At 40.3% G+C, this 19,757-nt stretch overlaps 1 protein-coding gene across 1 annotated transcript in view; it reads left to right on the top strand.

The window, feature by feature from the left end:
- Positions 1 to 1,092: 1,092 nt before the first annotated feature.
- LOC120319537 (arf-GAP with GTPase, ANK repeat and PH domain-containing protein 1-like) overlaps positions 1,093 to 19,757 on the top strand; it is a gene marked incomplete at its 5' end in the record, with an annotated part of 104,290 nt that continues 85,625 nt past the window's right edge. Inside the window, 3 exons of the mRNA XM_039368482.1 lie at positions 1,093 to 1,151; positions 2,990 to 3,077; positions 5,263 to 5,274. Of these exons, the coding sequence (XP_039224416.1) occupies positions 1,093 to 1,151; positions 2,990 to 3,077; positions 5,263 to 5,274 (159 nt within the window). The remainder of the gene's footprint in view (positions 1,152 to 2,989; positions 3,078 to 5,262; positions 5,275 to 19,757) is intronic.

Below are 19,757 nucleotides of genomic sequence, written 5' to 3'. Positions count from 1 at the left end.
CACGTGCGCCAGTCTTATTAAGAACAATCCTGCTCTGCGCTTCCGCTTCTTTCCACTCAGATGGAGCGGAGAAACTCAACCCGCTATTGCTCAAACATTTTTTTATCCAAATGCAGACCTGAGAGAGATTGGAAGGTCCATGTGCCTGCCAGTGGGGTGGGAAGTTTGCCATCACTGCTTTAAGGTAAACAATGCTGGGAAGGTCACAAATGATGATCACATGACCCCAGGATGCTATGATCATTGTAAATACATGCCAGTTACCAATCACCCACATTTTGATCATGTGACTATAGGACTGTTGTGGTTGTAAGTGTAAGGACCAGTCATTTTTTTCAGTCCACTGCAACTTTGAACAGTCACTAAATGAATGGCTATAAGTCAAGTACTACCTGAATATTTCGTAATCTCCCCCCCTTTTTTATATGCCCAGTGTTTGTTTTTTGATATTTGCCAACAGATTGTCTGCCCCCTACCTCTCCACATAAATGGATCATTGCATAATCTACATTGGTTTCTGTGCATTTTGTGTACCAGGAAGACTAATAATTTTGCAGATATGTTACCTAGCTCGGCATGTTTCAGAACACTTCTGATTTCTACTTCCCAGCAATTCTTAGCAGCTGAGAGGGGGATTTCAATGCAGATCTCCTTGAAGCCAGATACTGTATATGTATGTATATTATACAGATACACAAACACATAGACTGTAGCATCACCTGTTTCCAAATTGATCTGTTATTAATGAAGTTGAAGCACAAAATAGGGAGTTTATTTTGTCAAAATGAAATTTAGAAAGAGATTTGGAATCAGATATGTCTTTTTTTTAGCAGATGTATCTTCTCAATTGTATATGTTGCTCATATAAATTCTGCATTTCTCCCATCCATTGTAGCTGTCTCATGCTTCATCTCATAGACTCAAGAATAGAAAAAAGATTTTGGCAGAGAGCTGAAGCAGAAGTGAGGAAAACTTCTTTATGGCAACAAAACTCATTTTTTTTTTCATTCCAATCCATAGACTAAGTCAGTTATGGTAATGATAGTAACAGTTAAAATATTTTATAAAAAAATATAATGTTCAATTTTACAGATGCTTTTGTAAATAGCCAGGAATGGACACTAAGTCGATCAGTGCCAGAACTAAAAGTGGTAAGTAATTTCTGAATGTGTGAACTTATTTTTCATTTAAAAGTTTTATTTAATGCCTTTGGATAGTTTAGATGAAAGGAATAATTTCTTTCTTTCATCTCTTTAAATATTGTTAAACAGTATTATATATATAAAGGTGAAGAAAAGTTGCTGAGCTATTTCGTGTCCTTAGATGTGCAACATATTAAATTTTCCTTTAGGACAAATATACATATGGAAATATTTATTTTGGCCAAAATAATACTTATTAGCTATATTCTCTTATTGTTTGCTGTTTGCGGATTTCAGGTAGAGAAGACCTACCTCATGATGTTGACAGAATACTGAAACTTGGAAGTATTCTATATGTGTGTGTAATTATGTATAATTCTGATTTTGTGTATTATTTTTCAGATTATTGTGCATGTTAGAACTTCAAATTCTAGATAAATCCTTAATTCTGAGTGATATTTGTTCATCTTTCAAATAATATTTGGATTGGCTTGAGGGAAGAAAAAGGTTGATGTAAGCTTCCCATTTTAAATAAGCTCCTAATAGTTTTCAAAATGGAGGATTAGGCTTGTTAACCTGATCCAGATAAAGTTCACTCCCCATATCCTCATCTTTATATCAAAAAAAATTCAGTGTTTTTATTCTTGAACATTTTATTTAATCTCTGCCTATTGGTAAATAACATAAATGTTTATAATCCTTCTGGAGCCAATAAAATATGATTTATTCCTCTGTGAATTTAGTATTCAGATTTTATTCAGCCCTAAAGTTTTTTTAATATGTTTAAAATCCAAAAGAACTCTGCCCCAACAAATTCTTCTCTTAAATGTAGGAATATATAGAAAAACCTGGCCTTGTATGTATGCATGTATACATTGTTCTACCAGTTTCCTTACTGTAATCTGATGCTTGATTTTCTCAAAAACTTAAATATGACCTCCAGCTGCAAATATTTGCCAACTTCTCTCTTAGGGGGATCCTTTTGCATTTGTAAGCTGTCTTAGATTCTGACTGTTATGGTAGCCTTGAAATTTAGAGAAGGGAAACTAAAACTGTGGAGGACTTTCTTGAAGTTAGTTACTCTATAGAAGTATGGATATTTGAAAAGACACAGCTATTCTAAAGGTGTTTCTGCAGTTATTGAAAAGAATGCATTTATTGCTGGCATTTAGATATTAAAAAGAAGGTATTTATTGCTGGCATTGTAGGTGTAGTTAGCGCTTGGTATTTGTACTTAATTATAATTAATGCTCTTTATTTTTACCTTTTGGGCATAAATCAATATAAGTATCTAAGAGTTTAGTATTATAATAATAATAATAAAGTTGGAAGGGACCTTGGAGGTCATCGAGTCCAACCCCCTGCTCAGGAAGGAAACCCTACACCAATGGTTCTCAACCTTTCTAATGCCGCGACCCCATAATACAGTTCCCCATGTTGTGGTGACCCCCAACCACTTATTACATCACTGGGTGCCAGGGGCTTGGCCAAAGAAAAGGGGGAAAAAATGGCGGACAGCCTTGTTTGGCGACCCCTGTGAAATGGTCGTTCGACCCCAAATGGGGTCCCGACCCACAGGTTGAGAACCACTGCCCTACACCATTTCGGACAAATGGCTATCCAGTCTCTTCTTAAAAACTTCCAGTGTTGGAGCATTCACTGCTTCTGGAGGCAGGTTGTTCCATTGGGTAATTGTTCTAACTGTTAGGAAGTTTCTTCTTAGTTCTAGGTTGCTTCTCTCCTTGATCAGTTTCCATCCGTTATATCACAGTGGATAGTTTCTGTTTATTCTGTTTGCAAATTCATTCAAGAACAAATAAAAACTAACTCATATTTTATTTCCACAGGGAATTGTGGGAAATTTAGCTAGTGGTAAATCTGCTCTTGTACATCGTTATCTGACTGGGACCTATGTCCAGGAGGAATCACCAGAAGGTAAAATGACTGATAGTTTTAGAAGCACAGTGCTCTTAAACCAGGGGTGGACAAAACTTGCAGACAAATCAAGTTCGTGTAGATGAACAAGACTAAGATTTTAATTCCCTTCTGAGACAGAAGTTTGGTAAGGATAGTTCAAGGGAGTTAGGTGTTTTATTTCAAGCCTATGTTACACATTGTTTTATTAAATTTATTCAATACTAGTTGCTAAATTAGCTTAATAGCTTTTACCTTATTTAGTCTCTCCTTCTCCCAAAGAAAGAATGCTTCTGTTTTTCTTGAGTTTGATGTTAAATCTCAACAGTGCAATTTCAGTGGTCTTTAATTGTTGGAATTGTCTTTAGCCTGATTATGGTTTGTCCACCCTTGTTAACAATAATCAAATACAGATAGTCCTCGACTAACAACCATTCATTTAGTGACTATTCAAAGTTATAACAGCACCTATTTTCACACTTATGACCATTGTAGCATCCATATGGTCACATCATCAAAATTTGGATGTTTGGCAACTGCATGTATTTATGATAGTTGCAGTGTTTTGGGGTCACGTGATCACCTTTTGCAACTTTCTGACAAAGTCAATGAGGAAGTCAGATTCACTTAACCATTTTACTAATTTAACAACTATAGTGATTCACAACTGTGCAAGGAAGGTCATAAAATGGGGAAAACATATTTCACAACTGTTTTGGATTCAGTTGTGATTGTAAATTGAGGACTACCTGTATGAAATATTACCATACAAAATACAGGTAGTCCTTGACTTACAACATTCCATTTAGTGACCATTAGAAGTTACAGCGGCACTGAAAAAAGTGACTTATGACCATTTTTCATACTTAGGACCATTTGTAGCATCCCCATGGTCATGTGATCAAAATTCAAACACTTGACAACTGACCCATAGACCTGGGGTCATATAATCACCTTTTTGCAACCTTCTGACAAGCAAAGTCAGAAGGTCGCTTAAAAACCATGTTACTTAAAAACCATGTTACTAACTTAACTGCAGAGATTCAAACTGTGGCAAGAAAGCTTATAAGATAGGACAAAACTCACTTAACTGTCTCACTTAGCAACAGAAATTTTGGGCTCAATTATGGTTGTAAGTCAAGGACTACCTGTATATGTACACCTAAATTGAACATACATTTCCCATGCTTATTTGTTTGTATTCTTAAAGAGATCATACTAATACAGTAATACACTTTGTTTCATATAATGCATCTTAACATATAAAGTCTTAAAACTATCGGTGCCAACTAGAATGCATGGTCTTTTCTAGTGAATCTCAGATAGACAACCTTTTTGAAGCTGTGAGAACATTTAGAATTTTGGAAACATCTCAGAGAGCCTCTCTCTAATAGTCTGTTATTGGAGAGGGGGCCTTGGTTATCCATAAAATGGTCCAATTTGTGGGATGGAAGGCATACTTAGAAATAAAGCACTGAGCTTCAGCCACCAAAATGCCTAAATGAGGGCTTAAATGGGGGCTGGAGTTTTTCCTTAAATAGAAGTGATAGTTGGGTGTTTTGCTATTTGATATTAACTTTTCCAATATTTATTTGTGTATTACTCGTAAATGGAAATAATTTTAAGAAAAAAGTCAGGCAAGTTAGTGAATTTGGTTTGTACCATAGTGAATTTGGTAAGTACCATAAGAGGTACCTAGAAATCCGTTGATGTCTTCAGACATTATTTTTGCCTACCTCTCTCTCTATATGCCTATATATTCTTTCAGCCAAAAAAAACAATGTCTAATTTTACTTATGAATTTATTTGCAGCCATGTGAGCAGTAAATTCTTCTGATGCAGGATTTTCCTCTAGACTACTTGTCATTTTATCAGTACCATTTATAATTATATTGTTACAAAATATATATATTCCCTAATATTTTATATTATGAAACATTCAAAAATATATTTTGCATGAAGCTCCTTCCCTTATTAGATTTGGATATCCAGTTAGATTTCTAACTCTAAACTTTTAGATATACAGATGTGTAACTGAATTTTTTTGGAGTAAGAATCATAATAACATTTATTTCAGGTGACAATCACTAAAATTAACATCTTGATTATTTGTATTTGTTCTCCTTATGAACTTTTAAATCCACATGAGACACTCAATTTCTGGTTCCTTTTTTTCCTTACTGGCTGGCTGTTTCATTCTTTGAAGATATGGATGCAGGTAACTATATGTCCTCTTCGTAGCAGCTCTTGTTTTGAAGACAGGAAGCGAAGCTTTTTATTATTTCCCTTTGTATACCATTTTGTTTTCCATTTAATTTTAAGTTAAGAATACATTTCATTGTTATCACATGCTGTGGATCTCTTAACAGTAGTTATATGTAGATCATGTGTCTGTAGCAACATTTGTTGAAATTACCATTTTTAGGGTGCTTTTAGTTTGTTTGGTAACAATATTTGGAGTAGCAACAAATAGCATTTGGTTTTAATGTAGAGGAAATGTTTAATTTTGTCTTTCTAATCATGAAACCTCTTCTTCAGAATAAATCAGTAAGATGGGATTGAGAAGAATACAATAGTGTTGAATAATGTTTAGTGTTTATCAGTGGCTTCTGCTGTTTAAGGCAGCTATGCCACAAGCAGTTCACATACCTTTGAAATAATTTTGTTGATGTATTACATATTATTAAAACAGTTGTACATGGAAGAAAATGAAATACTGTGTAAATAAAGTTTACCATAAAAGAACTGAGACCACTGTAGCCAGGTCAACCAATTTAATATAGGCAGTCCTCTGTTAACAATGTAGTTGGAACCAGAATTGCCTTAGGTTACTTAAAGCATGACTCATGTGACAACACTGCTTAGTAACAGTAATTCCCACACTATTGGTTGTCATCATTAAACAAATCACCAGCAATTGTTAAGTAAGAGCATCATATGGTTGCCATTTGCATCTGCTGCTGGCTTCCCCATTGACTTTGCAAAGGTGACCATGTGAGACTGTGATGTAATCATAAGCTGGGTGTTGAGTGGCTGGATTGCCATCATATTTCCGCAGGGACATTGCAACATCTGGAACTCTGAGGACTAGTTATGAATACTACTTGTTCAATGCTGTCACAAATTTGAATAGTAGCTGAATGAAAGGTCGTTATATGAGAACCATCTGTACATAAAGCTATATTAATAGGCTGAATAAAATTGATAAAATTGATGTCTAGATTTATATTATGCAGCCAGCAAGTTTCTATGGTATAGTCCCTGACAAAATTGATGGTACTTTTTATCTATTTGGAAATACTTCTGTGTTAGAAATATGTTAGAAATATACCATTAACACCTAAATATTTCAGATGACAAATAATTGTTTTAAGCCTTCAGATCCTTATGTTATCAGGTACACAATGAAAAGTGAGGAAATGATTAATAGTGATTCTATTCTGGGCCTTATAGCTCTATGTAACCTCGTATAGCTCTATGTAACCCTAACGAGTGAGCATGTATCAGTATGTTAGAATATCTGGCAGTTATGGGGTTAAATGCTGGATTTGTTGATGGGCCAGTGGGAGGAATTTCTAAAGGGCATTGGGAGACTTCCTGGACACAAGCCAGATTGGAATGTCTGTCTGAAAGAAGCATGGGCCATCAGATGTCACCCGATGAGCCTGCGCCGTTATAAAGACGGTATGGAAGAGAGCATTATCCTTTTACCTATAGGAATGGACAAAAGATGTATTTCCCAGAAGTAACAGCCACATGAATGCAAGTAATCTTTCTGATTAAAATATATTTTTGTTATGAAATCATTTCTATTGAGTTATGTATCTGACTTGATTTAAAAGAAGGCGTTTTTAACTCAGAGTCAGAATAGGTTCAGTATAATTACTTAGAATATATCAGTTTGGTTTTGAATATTCTGTATTAAGGAAATATGGGGTGGGAGAAAAGAGCTTTGCATTATCAAAATTGCAAGTAATGATGTTCAATTTGCACTGGGAATTATTCTATAAGTTATTGCAACAGTGGAAAGCTGTTGACTGAATCAGTAATGTAAGGACCTGCCTCAGCTAATTCTCCCAAGAAAGCAGAACTCTTGAAACTGGCATTGTTTCAAGCAGGAACTTTTATTGAGAGTTAGTGATAGCAGGAGAGCAAAGCAAGATCTAACGATTTCCCACGTGAATTGCTACATTAAACCTTTCATTCACACAAATCCCACCCCAGAACCCAACTGTCCAGTTTGCGTCCAGCCGATTCACAGGTGCGAAGTTATTATGGGAACCGGAGCTGATAAAGGACGGTTCACAGGCGCTTCACTGGATCTCGCAAAGGAGTGGAGATAAGGCAGATGGCCCCTGGCATATTCCTTTCCCCTTTTCACACCCAAAAAGATACATCAAAGTTTAGAAAGAATGTCAGGGCCCACTTCAATATCTCATCCCAAGAAAGCAGAACTTGTGGAAGCAGTTTCTTCCAAAAGGGACTTTTATTAGGAGAAGCTGATAGCAGGCATACTAGACAGGATCTGAGGATTTCCCGCCTAGATCGATAGGTAAAAGTGTCCCAAGCAAAACCCCACCCCATAGTTCATCTGGTCAGTTCAAATGGCCCAATCCCCAGGTGCTAAATTCCTCGTGGGAAAAGGGAGATAATATCAGTCTGTCTCTGGTTGTAGCTTCGATGTTTAGGCAGCTCTTCACACCTTCTCTTGGGAGCGCAGAGATAAAACAGTCACCGGAGGTTGCATTCCATTCTTCCTCTCCATTTTGCTAGCTGACATTAAGGAATGGGAAAGTTCACAGAGAAGTAATGCAGGAAAGCAAAGTGTTACATTGTAGTGATAGAGGAAGTCAAGGCAATAACCCTCAAGCACTCCCCCTCCCCAATAGGAGTATGGCAAAACTCAGGATGAGAAGAGAGTGAGATTCGGGTCAGAATGGAAGAGAAAAATATAGAGAAACAGGAGGGGGAAGGAAGGATTGGGGAACCTTTTTATATGGGTTCTGACAAAGAACAAAGTAGAGGAAATACATCCATAAGTCCCCCTCCCAGCAGAGCGAAGCCTCCCCCTCCCACTAGATGGCAGAGCGCCGAAAAGAAACATTGAAGGGGATTCTGACAAATAATGTTTCTTGAACTGGAGGCAATCATTTTGGTTAAAGCAGGACATAGAAAAGATATTATATATTCTTTACCATAACAATAACCTTATTCTTTCCATGTAACAGATTTACTTTGTGTGGATTTGAGAAAGTATGCTTTCTGTCTCTTCCATGTTTCATATGTCGAAAGCATATGGTGAATAGTCTTGAATTATGAATTCTTTTTGTAAATATGGAATTGAACGTTGGATATTAAATCAACAATTGAGACATGTATTTGTTGATGTATGCATGCACTACATTTGTATTCTCCTGCAATCCAAATCAACTGTCAGTGATTTATATGTAGTAATAGTAATCCTTTATCTCAGTCAATGACCAAAATTTGTATTCAGTAAAAGCCATCCATTATGCTAATAGTTTAACCTATATACGATAAGAATAACTAGTTTTAAAAATTAGCACAAATAAACATATATTAATAGCATTAAAGTTTTATTTTTATATATACAGAGTATATATACTTTGTGTGTATTTGGGATTTTAAAATCAGTGATAAATTCCACAATATAAATCTATATTAAGTGTATACTATTATATAAAACTATAATTCTAAAAATTATACTAGACAATATATAAATTACTTAGTAAATTATATTTAAATTATAAATTATCCCTAAATTACCAAAATAAGTGATTTTCAAATTGAATATTAATAGTGTGACTGTAATACTATGATGCAGAAATTTAGGGGCAGTATAAAAATAATAAAAGAATCTAAAGGGTTAATGGGCACTGCATTAATCAACCTGATTGCTCCGATGTCAAAGAGTGTACAAGTAGTGCTTGACTTGTGACCGCAATTGAGACAGGGACTTCTGATGTTGAGCAATTTTGTGTTAAGGGAGTTATTCCTAATTTTGTGACCTTTATGCCATGGTTGTTAAACAAATTATTGTGGTTGCTAAGTAACTCATACTGTCGTTAAGCAAATCTGAATTCCCCATTCACTTGTTGGAAGTTCCTTGGAAAGGTCATAAATGACAATCAAATAACTCCAGGTTGCTGCAACTGTTGTAAATACATGTCATTTGCCAAGTACATGAATTTTGATCACATAATTGCAGAGGTGCTGCAACAGACATAAGTTTGAGTATAATCATAAGTCACTTTTTTCAATGCTGTTATAACTTTGAATGGTTATTAAATGTAAGATTGGAAGTTGCTGAATAGGTACAACATGCTGCATAAAAATAACTTTACAAAATTATTTAACTGCATCCATAACTGGGTATTGGCTATTTGGTAGAGTTTACACATAACAAAACTTTGCTACTTTGAGAGATATTGTTATGTCAGTTGTCTAAGAGACAATGTAAATAAAAATTACTAGAATGCCCCAGAAATCTAATTAAAGAGAGGGGTTATGAGCTGGTGATGAATGTCCCTATAAAACTGATAATAAAGATGAATATAGGTCATTTTTTCTATCATATCATACTATAGGGCCAATATCATACTTTAAAAGAAATGTTCTTTTATTTCTCTTTTCTCCTTCTGTCTGGTCATTGCTTACGCTACTTGCTGTCTATCAGAAACGACAGAACTCATCACCTCCTGCCGGTTGCTTTTGTATTGGGGCATGTGGGACAATGCATCAGCCAGGAAGTTCTTCCCTCCTGGGATGTATTATAGAAATAGAAGTAGAAATAGAACAGAATAGAGCTGGAAGGGACCTTGGAGGTTTTCTAGTCCAGCCCCCTGCTCAAGCAGGAGAACCTATACCATTTCAGACTGTCTAATCTCTTCTTAAACACCTCCAGTGATGGAGTGCCCATGATTTCTGAAGGCAAGCTGTTCCACTGGTTAATTGTCCTCACTGTTAGTTTTAGTTCAAAGTCAAATCTTTTTAAATACTGCGCCCATCTGATTTGCTTAGGAGAATGTTTGCAGGGGGTTTTCAGGGCTTCTAAGTTTTTATGGTCAGTCCACACTTCAAAGGGGATCGTGCTTTCTTCCAGGAACTGCCTCCAAGTTAGTAGCACCCACCTAGGAATGCAAAAGCCTCTTTCTCCCACACCACCCATCGCCATTCTGTTTCATTTAGTTCAGACATGTCAAACACAAGGCCCGGGGGCCAGATGCGGCCCACGAAGTGGTTTTATGTAGCCCGCAAAGCCATCTTGAAAACAGTGAGGGAACAGCCCTGCTGCCTTGGCCCTGGCCCAGGCTGTCCGGGAGCCAATGTACAATTTTGTGGTGGCCATCTATGCTGAAGACATTCAGTCTTCGCTCTAGAAGGCCATCTAGAAATAGCGAGGAACCAGCCCCTGCTGTGTCGGTCCCATCCCCTGGGTGCATGCTGGGGAGGTTTCACCCTTTGTGAGGAATGAAGAAATGGGCCATGCCTTGGCGGTAGCTCCGGGCCCACCCCCTTCTTCCAGAGACCCTCAGATCTGTCCCACTCCTGCCCAGGCCCCCACAGGCACCCTTGACACAAACGATGTAGAGCTGGCCACACCCACCCAGTAGGCCACACCCACCCTGACCACACTCGCCCGGCCCCCCGAGGGCAACCACAATGCTGATGCAGCCCTCAATGAAATTGAGTTTGACACCCCTGATTTCGTTTATTAGAGTTGTACATGCACGGCTGTAGGTTCCCCTCCTCATTGTGCTGGAGGAGGACGGTTCCCACAGCCACATCGCTGGCATCTGCCTGGATCACAAAAGGTTCTTCAGGGTTTGGGTGTTTTAATACTGGTTCAGCGGCAAATAGCCTCTTCAACTTTTCAAATGCCAGTTAGCAATCTATCGTCCAGTTCAAGGATTGATTCAGCCGGGGCTTTTCCCCCCTTTCCCCAGCTTTCAACAACTTAGTGATTGGCAAGACAATCTTGGCAAAAGAAGGGATAAATTGCCGGTAGAAATTTGCAAATCCCAGGAAACTCTGCAGTTGCTTGCGGGTGCGAGGGGCTCCCATTCCAAGATGGATTTCACTTTCCCTGGATCCATCTCTATGCCCTCTCACGGCACATGGTAACCCAAATAATCCAGTCTAGATGTTTGAAACTTGCATTTTGACAGTTTTGCATACAGCTTAATGTCCAAGAGTTTTCTTGGTACCTGCCACACGAGTTTCACGTGTTCATCTATAGTCGTGGTGGCGAAACTATGGCATGTGTGCCACAGGTGGCACCTGTGGGCATGCGTGCCATTGCCCCGTTTGCCGCCTCGCATGTCGCGGCTGTCCGATGAAAGGCGCAGAGATGGGAGTGCATAGTGGCACAAGCCGAGCATTGGCCGGCTCCCATTCATCCTCTCCACCACGTTGTAGGGCCAGAGAGGGGAATGCAGCAGTCATGCAGAGCCACAGCCTGGAACTGCTGGCAGCAGCTGGCAACGTGTGGCAGCTGGGGAGAAAGGGTGAGAAGAAGGAGAAAGCAGGAAGGGTTTCTCTCTCTCTCTCTCTCTCTCTCTCTCTCTCTCTCTCTCTCTCTCTCTCTCTGTGTGTGTGTGTGTGTGTATGGAGAGAGAGAGGAGGGGAAGAGGAGAAGGAGGAAACCAAGTGTTTAAAAAAAGGGGAGCTTCCCCCTTTCTCCCCCTTTCTCTTTTTTTAACCTCCTCCCACTCCGTTCAGGTGTAGCTGGAGGAAAAGGGCGAGAAGGGGGACAAAGCAGGGAGTGTTTTTGTGTGTGAGGGAGAGAGAGAGAGAAAGAGAGATTGAGCCACCAGGGAAGCGAAAGTATGAGGAAAGGAAAGCATTGCAGAGTAAGCAAACTTACAAAAAGGGGATCTCTCTCTCTCTCTCTCTCTCTCTCTCTCTCTCTCTCTCTCTCTCTCTCTCTCTCTCTCTCACACACACACACACACACACACACACACACACACGCTGCATCGGGGAGGGGGTGTGCAGGCAGGTGAGAGAGCAAACTCGCAGATCAGCTTCGAGGTCTATTCTTGCTGCCTCCTCTCCCTAAAATCCAGCCAATAATAGAACTCTTTGGATTGAATGAGAAGATAAGAGGAATTGGCATGAGCTGAAATTAAAAGGCCGAGTCAACTCCCCCCCCCCCAGTTATTTTGTCGGAGACGTGGAAAGTGTTTCTTGCTTCTGCTTCTTCTCACCTGCTCTTTTATAATTTAGTCCAGCCTTACCCAAACTAATGTCTTTTGGGCGTCATGGATCACAGTTCTCATCATCCTGTGGCTTTGCTGGCTAGAAATGGAATGCCTTATTTTCTCCGTAGTATGCACCTAGGAGGAAGTAGGTCAGTGGGATTTAGATGTATTTAAACATTTGTTTCTTCTGCCTAATTTATTATATCAACATCTAATTCAAAATTAAATGTTTCTGAAGAAATTCATGGTGATTTACAAAAAAAAACTCTCAAAGACAGCTATTGTAAAGCATCACCAGCACTACATAAAACAATATTAAAAGTGTGTATTTTAAGAAAGAAAAATAGTAGTAGTAATTTACTTAGTGCTGTTTGACCATAAAATGTGGTTCTACATATGCCTGGCTGAACAATGTTTGGAGTTGCCTCTAAACGGGTGAGGGATGCACTGTCCACATTTTCCTTGGAAGAAAGTTCTATAATTGGGGTGCTGTCTCTGAGAAGGCTCTGCTCATGGCCACTGTTCTATAAACCAAACCAGGGGGACCATCTGGTCTAAATCGATGGTAAACATAGATGATTGGGGGGCTGAAGGCTAAAATGTATGACAAATGTTTGTGGGGATTGGTATGTCTAGCTTAGTTAAAAGGACTAGGGGTGGTGACATGATAGCAATGTTCTAATATTTGATGGCTGCCACAGAGAAGAAGGGGTCAACCTATTTTCCAAAGCATCAGAAGGCAATAATAGATGGAAACTATTCAAGAAGAAAACCAGCCTAGAACTAAGGACTTATGAAAATAACTAACCAGTGAAAAGGCTTGCCTTCAGAAGTTGTGGATGCTCCATCACTGGAGGCTTTTAAGTAGAGATTGGATATTCCATTGTCTGGAATGGAATACGTCCCCTGCTTGAGCAGGGACTTGGACTAAAGACCTCAAAGGTCTCTTCCAATACTCTTTGAGAGAAGCGCTGCCAACCTCTCCCTCTCCCCTTGTCCCTTCCTGGGCACAGAGAGAGGGAGAGAGGGAAGAAAGGAAGGAGGGGAGGGAAACAGGAAGAAAGAAAGGGAAGGAAAGAAGGCAGATGGGAATGAAAAGGAGGGAGGCAGGGAAGGAGGAAAGGAGGGAGGAAGGAAGGAAGGAGATTGGAATAAGAGGGAGGGAGGGTCTGAGGAAAGTCCTGCCTTAGCACTTGGCCACCAGCAGCCCTGTTGCCCTTTCACTATCCCCTGGTGGTTTCCCATTCTGTTGCTGAGGATGCTTTGGTTACAAAGCCAGGTCTCCTCGCGTGGAGAGGGAGTGGGCCTCCCTCTGACCCACATACTTTGCCCTCCTGCACCCACCATGAGCAACCTGGCCAAGGAGAGCGAGTACAGAAGCAGTAGCCTTGAGGAGGAGGTAAACGCAGCTGGGTATCCCCTCAGGGAAATGTGGCTAGGATAGGCAGGGCTGTGGGGTCCTGGTGCCGTGGGAGCTCAAGGGCCAGGCTGGGCACTTGACCTCCACTGCCCAGGGCTCCAGGCAGTCCGTGCCACTGTCCAGGGGCCCCCTGCATGGCCTGAGGCTCATTAAGGGTCCTCCAGTGGACCATGCCTTGGCGCTCACCCTGGTCCCACCTCCCTCTGCCGGAGACCCTCAGATCCGCCTCAGTCCTGCTCAGGCATGGACAAGCGCCCCTGGCGCGAGTGATGTTGAGCTGGGCATGCCCACCCAGTAGGCCATGCCCATGCCAGCCACACCCACCCAGTAGGCCAGGCCCACCCAGTGGGCCACACCCACCCAGCAACCGACGATAAATAAGTGGGGTTTGGGTTGCAGTTTGGGCACTCGGTCTCTAAAAGATTCGCCATCACTGATTTATAGTCTTAGTATAAATGAGGATGTCAGCAAGGTACACTAGAACCCCTTTATAGAGATACTCATGCAGCACCTCGCTCCTCCCTCCTCCAATGGTCCCTTGCTGCACTCAGGTTTTCCTCACCTTGCTTGCTGCACTCAGGTTTTCCTCATCCTTGCTTTTGCCCAGATTGTATTGCTGATTAGAACCTGTTAAAGACAAAAGGGTCTCAAAGCCCAAACCCTGTCAACTTCTTAAATGGACCATGGAGTGCCAAGCTGCTTTCGAAAAGCTAAGACACTTATTTGCGATGGAACTAGTGTTAAAGCACCCCGATCTGGATAAACCTTTCATAATCCAGGCTGATGCCAGTGATGTGGCAGTGGGGGCAGTACTCCTACAGAAGACCTACAACCATGTATCTACACCTCAAGGAAGGTATCTGAGGCACAGAGACATTGGGCAATATGGGAGAAGGAGGCATTTACAGTTTGGTGGGTGCGCCTCATCTGGAGGCAATTCCTTGAAGGCAGCATAACCCCTTTCAAAGTATGGACTGATTATAAGAACTTAGATGTGCTAAAAACACCCAGGAGGTTATCTCCCAAACACGTCCGCTGGACTCAATACTTCAACCAATTTAATATCATGCTTTGCTACTTGCCCAGAGGAAAAAAATTCCTGACAGATGCCCTATCCAGAATGCCCCAGGACAAATGTGCAAACGATGAGATAGTTACCTCCATTATTCCGTACAACCAAATAGCTCTCACCCAGCAAAGAGGGTCCCAAAAGAGAAAATGGCAGACAATTTAACCCAGGCACTAAAAACTTCCTTAGCACAAGATGACTGGTTCTAACAACACAACAAGGACCTGTCCTCCTGAAAAGGGTTGGGTTGGATGGGGAGTTGGCTATATGTGCCTGAGAGCCAATGGACCCTGTTTCTTTAACGAAATCACAATCCCAAAACTTCAGGGCATTTTGGCTTTATGAAGACTCTTCTTCCGGTTCCGGAACGCTTCAACTATTGCTAAAATGGAGAAGCCTCAATCACATTTAAACTGTAAACTTATACTGGAAAATATCTATGAGTCTAAAGAAGAAATATGTACTACAATAAAAGAGTTTACTACAGAATTAAGAGCCAGAACTCCTACTTTAACCCTTAAAACTGACTCTCAGATTTCATCTGACTACACTACAAAACAGATTATACAAGAAGAGGACTTAACTGAGAATAAAGAGAACTTTACCTTGCCTTATAAGCAGTCCACCTATGGCTTTGAAGACCAGGAAAAGCAAATACTGAGTTTTGAACTTCTGAAGCAACGAGGCTTTACGGACAAGAGAAACAGGGCCAATGCAGAGACCAAGATGGTTTTCATCGAATCAAATGACACTACAAGCAACAAAAAGGGATTCATCATCTGAAAGGGAAGCTGTGCTATGGAAACCTGCTTGGCATAAGAGGAAAGCTAGAATAAGATTGAAAAATGAAATTTAAAATTTCATATATTGGATTAAAGGCAACCTAGAACTATGGACTGATGTAAGGATTAAGATTATGAGTTTGAAGTAAAGAAATGTTTTAGATTTGGATTGAATTAATAACTAATTGAATGTTAATTAAAAAAGATGACTTGTTTGTTTTATAACATGGATGTTTAGCTATGATAACTAACTGGATGAAATTTCAATTCTGCTCAATGGATTGCAATGATTTAAGGTCTGATACTATTCTGCCAGCTTAAAGAGATTGATTAATTGATGGATTAGACATGTATAGAATAGATAGATAGATATACACATTTAGATATGTCTAGGATAGATCAATATTTTTTTTAAAAAATGAGATTTTTTTATATAACGGATTAAAGGTAATCTAGAATATTAAGAATGTTTCTTTTAGAATGTATGAAAATTATTATGTAATGGAATGAAGAAAATTGAAGAGATGTTTTAGATTTGAATTGAGTTATTAATTAATTAAAATTTAATAAGATGATGTGATTCTTTGATGATATGTATGTTATCAGTTATGATAATTATGGATGAGATTTGAATTCTGTTTAATGGATTGAAATGATTTAAGGTCTGATATTATCTTGTCATCTTAAAGAGATTGATTAATTGATGGTTTAGATAGGTATAGGATAGATTCATATTTTATTTTAAATAGGGGAGATTAGTGGAAAAATAAATAAATAAGATTTTGATAAAATTAAGAAAGTAGAACATACTTGGAAGGGATATCTGAATTTAAAATGTCTTTATTTGAAGTTAATTTGATTACGGTATTGTAAATTTATAAAGCTTAAAAACAGGTTCAGGTTGAATAAATTTAAGCTAGATTCGGATATTTTAAATACACTATGCTATTTGAGGGAAAGAGAGAGGGAATATTTGATGTATTGATTGTACTATGTATATATGTTTTGTTTTAGGATATTTGATTACCCCAGCACCACGGTGTGTCCTGAATACTTTGTTTTAAGAAATTAAAAAAACAATAAAATTTGTTTAAAAAAAAGACTCTTCTTCTGGTGAAGCGGCAATTTTGGTGGCCACTCATGAAAAAGACATTGAATGTGAAATGGGACCCTATGGAGGTCGAGGGAGAGGTGTCTGTGGCTTCAGAGGAATGTGAGGAAGAGCAGGCTGAGGCAGGCCAGGGCCTTTCAGGATTGGGACGGGATGAACATGAGAGATAGAGCTCAGGAAAACAATGGAGCCGCTTACCGCCTGAGCCGATGTGTGAGCCAGCAAAACCACCGGCTATGGCCAAGAAGTCAATGGGCTGTTTCAAATGCAGGGGAGGGGGCATCGCACCGTAGAATGCCGCTCGAAAGCCCCTCAGTGCAACCCAGACGGGCCAGGAAATCAGGGAAGTCCCCAGCCAAGCCAAGAGAACCCGCCATGAGGGCGACAGAGGTTGTGGAGTCCCCACCCCTGCCAAGCATGGGGAAGGAACTCTGGCCTACACCGCAGGGGCAGTAGACATATTGGATGACAGCTCAGAGGGGGAATCCCTGGTAAGTGGACCCATTGCACCCATCCTCAAGACAGTGAATATATTAGTCCCCTCCATGCCTGAAGCTGTCAAAGTGAAAGCCTTAATAGACTCTGACTGCACCCACTGCCTCATCAGCCCAATGCTAGTGGGGAATGTGGGCATCCTGGTGAGGAAACTGAAACAACCAATCTCATTCGGCCAGTTAGATGGGTTCATAGTGGGGGAGGGGCAGCTACCCTAGCCACTTTACCAGTCCACCTATCCTGGGGAACCACAAGGAAAACATAACGTTTGTAGTGACTCCAGGCATGGAATGCCCAGTGATCCTAGGGCTGGAGTGGCTAAAGAATGGAACCCCTGGGTAAATTGGAGGACAGCAGAACTGTCCTCCAATTTTCCAACAGGGGATCATACGAATTTAAAACCTCAAGGAGCCCTACCAAACCCAGGAGTGGAGAAAGCATTGGTGGGAGAGGAAAAGGGGCTACCCAAAACACCGGAGGAATACCGAGACCTTGCTGAAGTTTTTAGTGAGGAGTGGGCAGATGCACTTCCCCCATCTTTAGAGAGAAGGATAGCATTTTGCACCTGCGTGGATTACCGCGCCCTGAATGCAATCAGTGAAAGTTACCTATACCCCCTATCCCTCATGAAGGACATGTTATCACACCTCTCGAAAAGAAGAATTTTCACTAAACTAGACCTAAGGGAAGTGTAAGGACCCACCCCACTTTGCATCTTAAGAAGACAGAACTCTTGGAATAATTCTTCCAACAGGAATCCTTTATTAAGAGAAAATGGTTGCAGGCATGCTAGACAGGACTTGGGGTCCAAGCTCTCCCATTCAAGGTTTTAAGGGGTTCCCCAGTAGTCCCACCCAATCAACCCCCCTTCCAGTGATAGTTTCAAGTATCACAATTCCACTCCCTTTCTTCTTTCTTCCGTCTGGATGGAGACTTCAGATAACTACATGAAAGGCAATTACTCTCCTTTGGTATGCTAACACTTCGAGGTTACAATAAACACACATTCAGCATTTAGCTCTTTGAAGTGTAAAGAAGGAAGTGAGGGCCATAAAGCCCCTTTGTTCTCCCCCTTCTCTCCCTCTTATGGCAGAATCCAGAGAAGGCAGAATTGGGAGTTTCTATATTTGATAATTTAAAGATGAAATATAATTGGATTCTGACATCCGGCCCCTCTTAACAATAAGAGAGATCCACCTGAAAGAAAACACAAGTATAAAATTTAGTCAGTCTTGTTAGGATACTCTGTGTGAAACTTCTTCAATAGCTTCGGGGCTCTGACATGACGTTTATGGACCCACTCATTTTGTGAGGGAGGGAGGTGTTTCCAGGCAACTAGGTACTGAGTTGCTCCATGATATCTCCTAGAGTCAAGGACTTCCTTTATTTCGAAGTGTTGTTCACCCTCCACCATGATTGGAGGTGGTGGGGGGGGATTTTTGGCCGTAGAGGTGACTGATGCTCTCTTTTCAGCAAGCTGCAATGAAAAATTGGGTGTATTTGCCTGAGATTTTTGGGTAATTCTAATTCTACTGTTACTGGATTTATGATTCTTTTAATTGGAAAAGGTCCTATGTATTTTGGTCCAAGTTTTTTACAGGGCTGTAGGGACTTTAGGTATTTTGTAGATAAGTACACCATCTCTCCTATAATGAATGGTGTAGGCTCAACCCTTTTTTTATCGGCTTGTGTTTTGTAAGCCTGCCTAGCTTCATCTAGTGCTTTTCTGACTATTGGCCAGGTGTTTTGTAATTTTTCCATCCATTCTTTCAGCGAGGGGATCGTTGGTTCGTTTGGGGTTAATTCTGGCATGGGGTTGAAGCTTTGACCGGTGGCTATTTGAAAAGGAGTGTAACCTGTGCTGGAGTGGACTGCATTATTGTAGGCAACTTCTGCAAAGGGGAGTAAGTCCGCCCACTCGGTCTGCTGGAAACTAAGAAAACATCTTAAATATTGCTTAAGTACTGAGTTCATTTTTTCAGCCCCCCCATTTCCTTGAGGGTGGTGGCTAGATGTCAGTCCCTGAGTGGTTCCTAAGAGGGATAAAAATTCCTTCCAAAATGCAGACGTAAATTGCACCCCCCTGTCAGAGATGATGCGTTGGGGTGCCCCATGCAATCTGTAAATGTGTTGGATGAAAAGTTTTGCTAAGGCTTTTGCCGTGGGAATCTTTTGGCAAGGGATAAAGTGCACCTATTTGGAAAACAAGTCTGTGACCGTCCAGACCACAGTATTCCCATTGCTTTCTGGCAATTCCACTATAAAATCCATGGCTATTTCTCTCCAGGGGGCTGAGGGACTTGCCACTGTTTGCAATAGTCCTGGCACTTTCCCTTGCAACCTCTTTGCCGTGTCACATTTTGGACAACTGGCTATATAACTTTCAATGTCCTTTTTCATGGATGGCCACCAAAATTGCTGTTTAATTAAATGTAAAGTTTTTACAAATCCAAAATGCCCTGCTGATTTTGTGTCATGGCAAAGGTGCATGAAAGTTACTCTTTGAGTTGTTGGTATATATAACTTTTCCCCTATCCAAGGCAACCCGTCTTTCATTGTGCACACATTTTTGTTTTTCTGGAACCAATCATCTGTTTCCA

Source organism: Crotalus tigris, unplaced genomic scaffold, assembly GCF_016545835.1.
Source record: "Crotalus tigris isolate CLP2741 ecotype Arizona unplaced genomic scaffold, ASM1654583v1 scf7180000020804.159936, whole genome shotgun sequence".
In the NCBI taxonomy this organism is placed as follows: Eukaryota; Metazoa; Chordata; class Lepidosauria; order Squamata; family Viperidae; genus Crotalus; species Crotalus tigris.
This window is presented reverse-complemented; position numbering and strand designations above follow the sequence as displayed.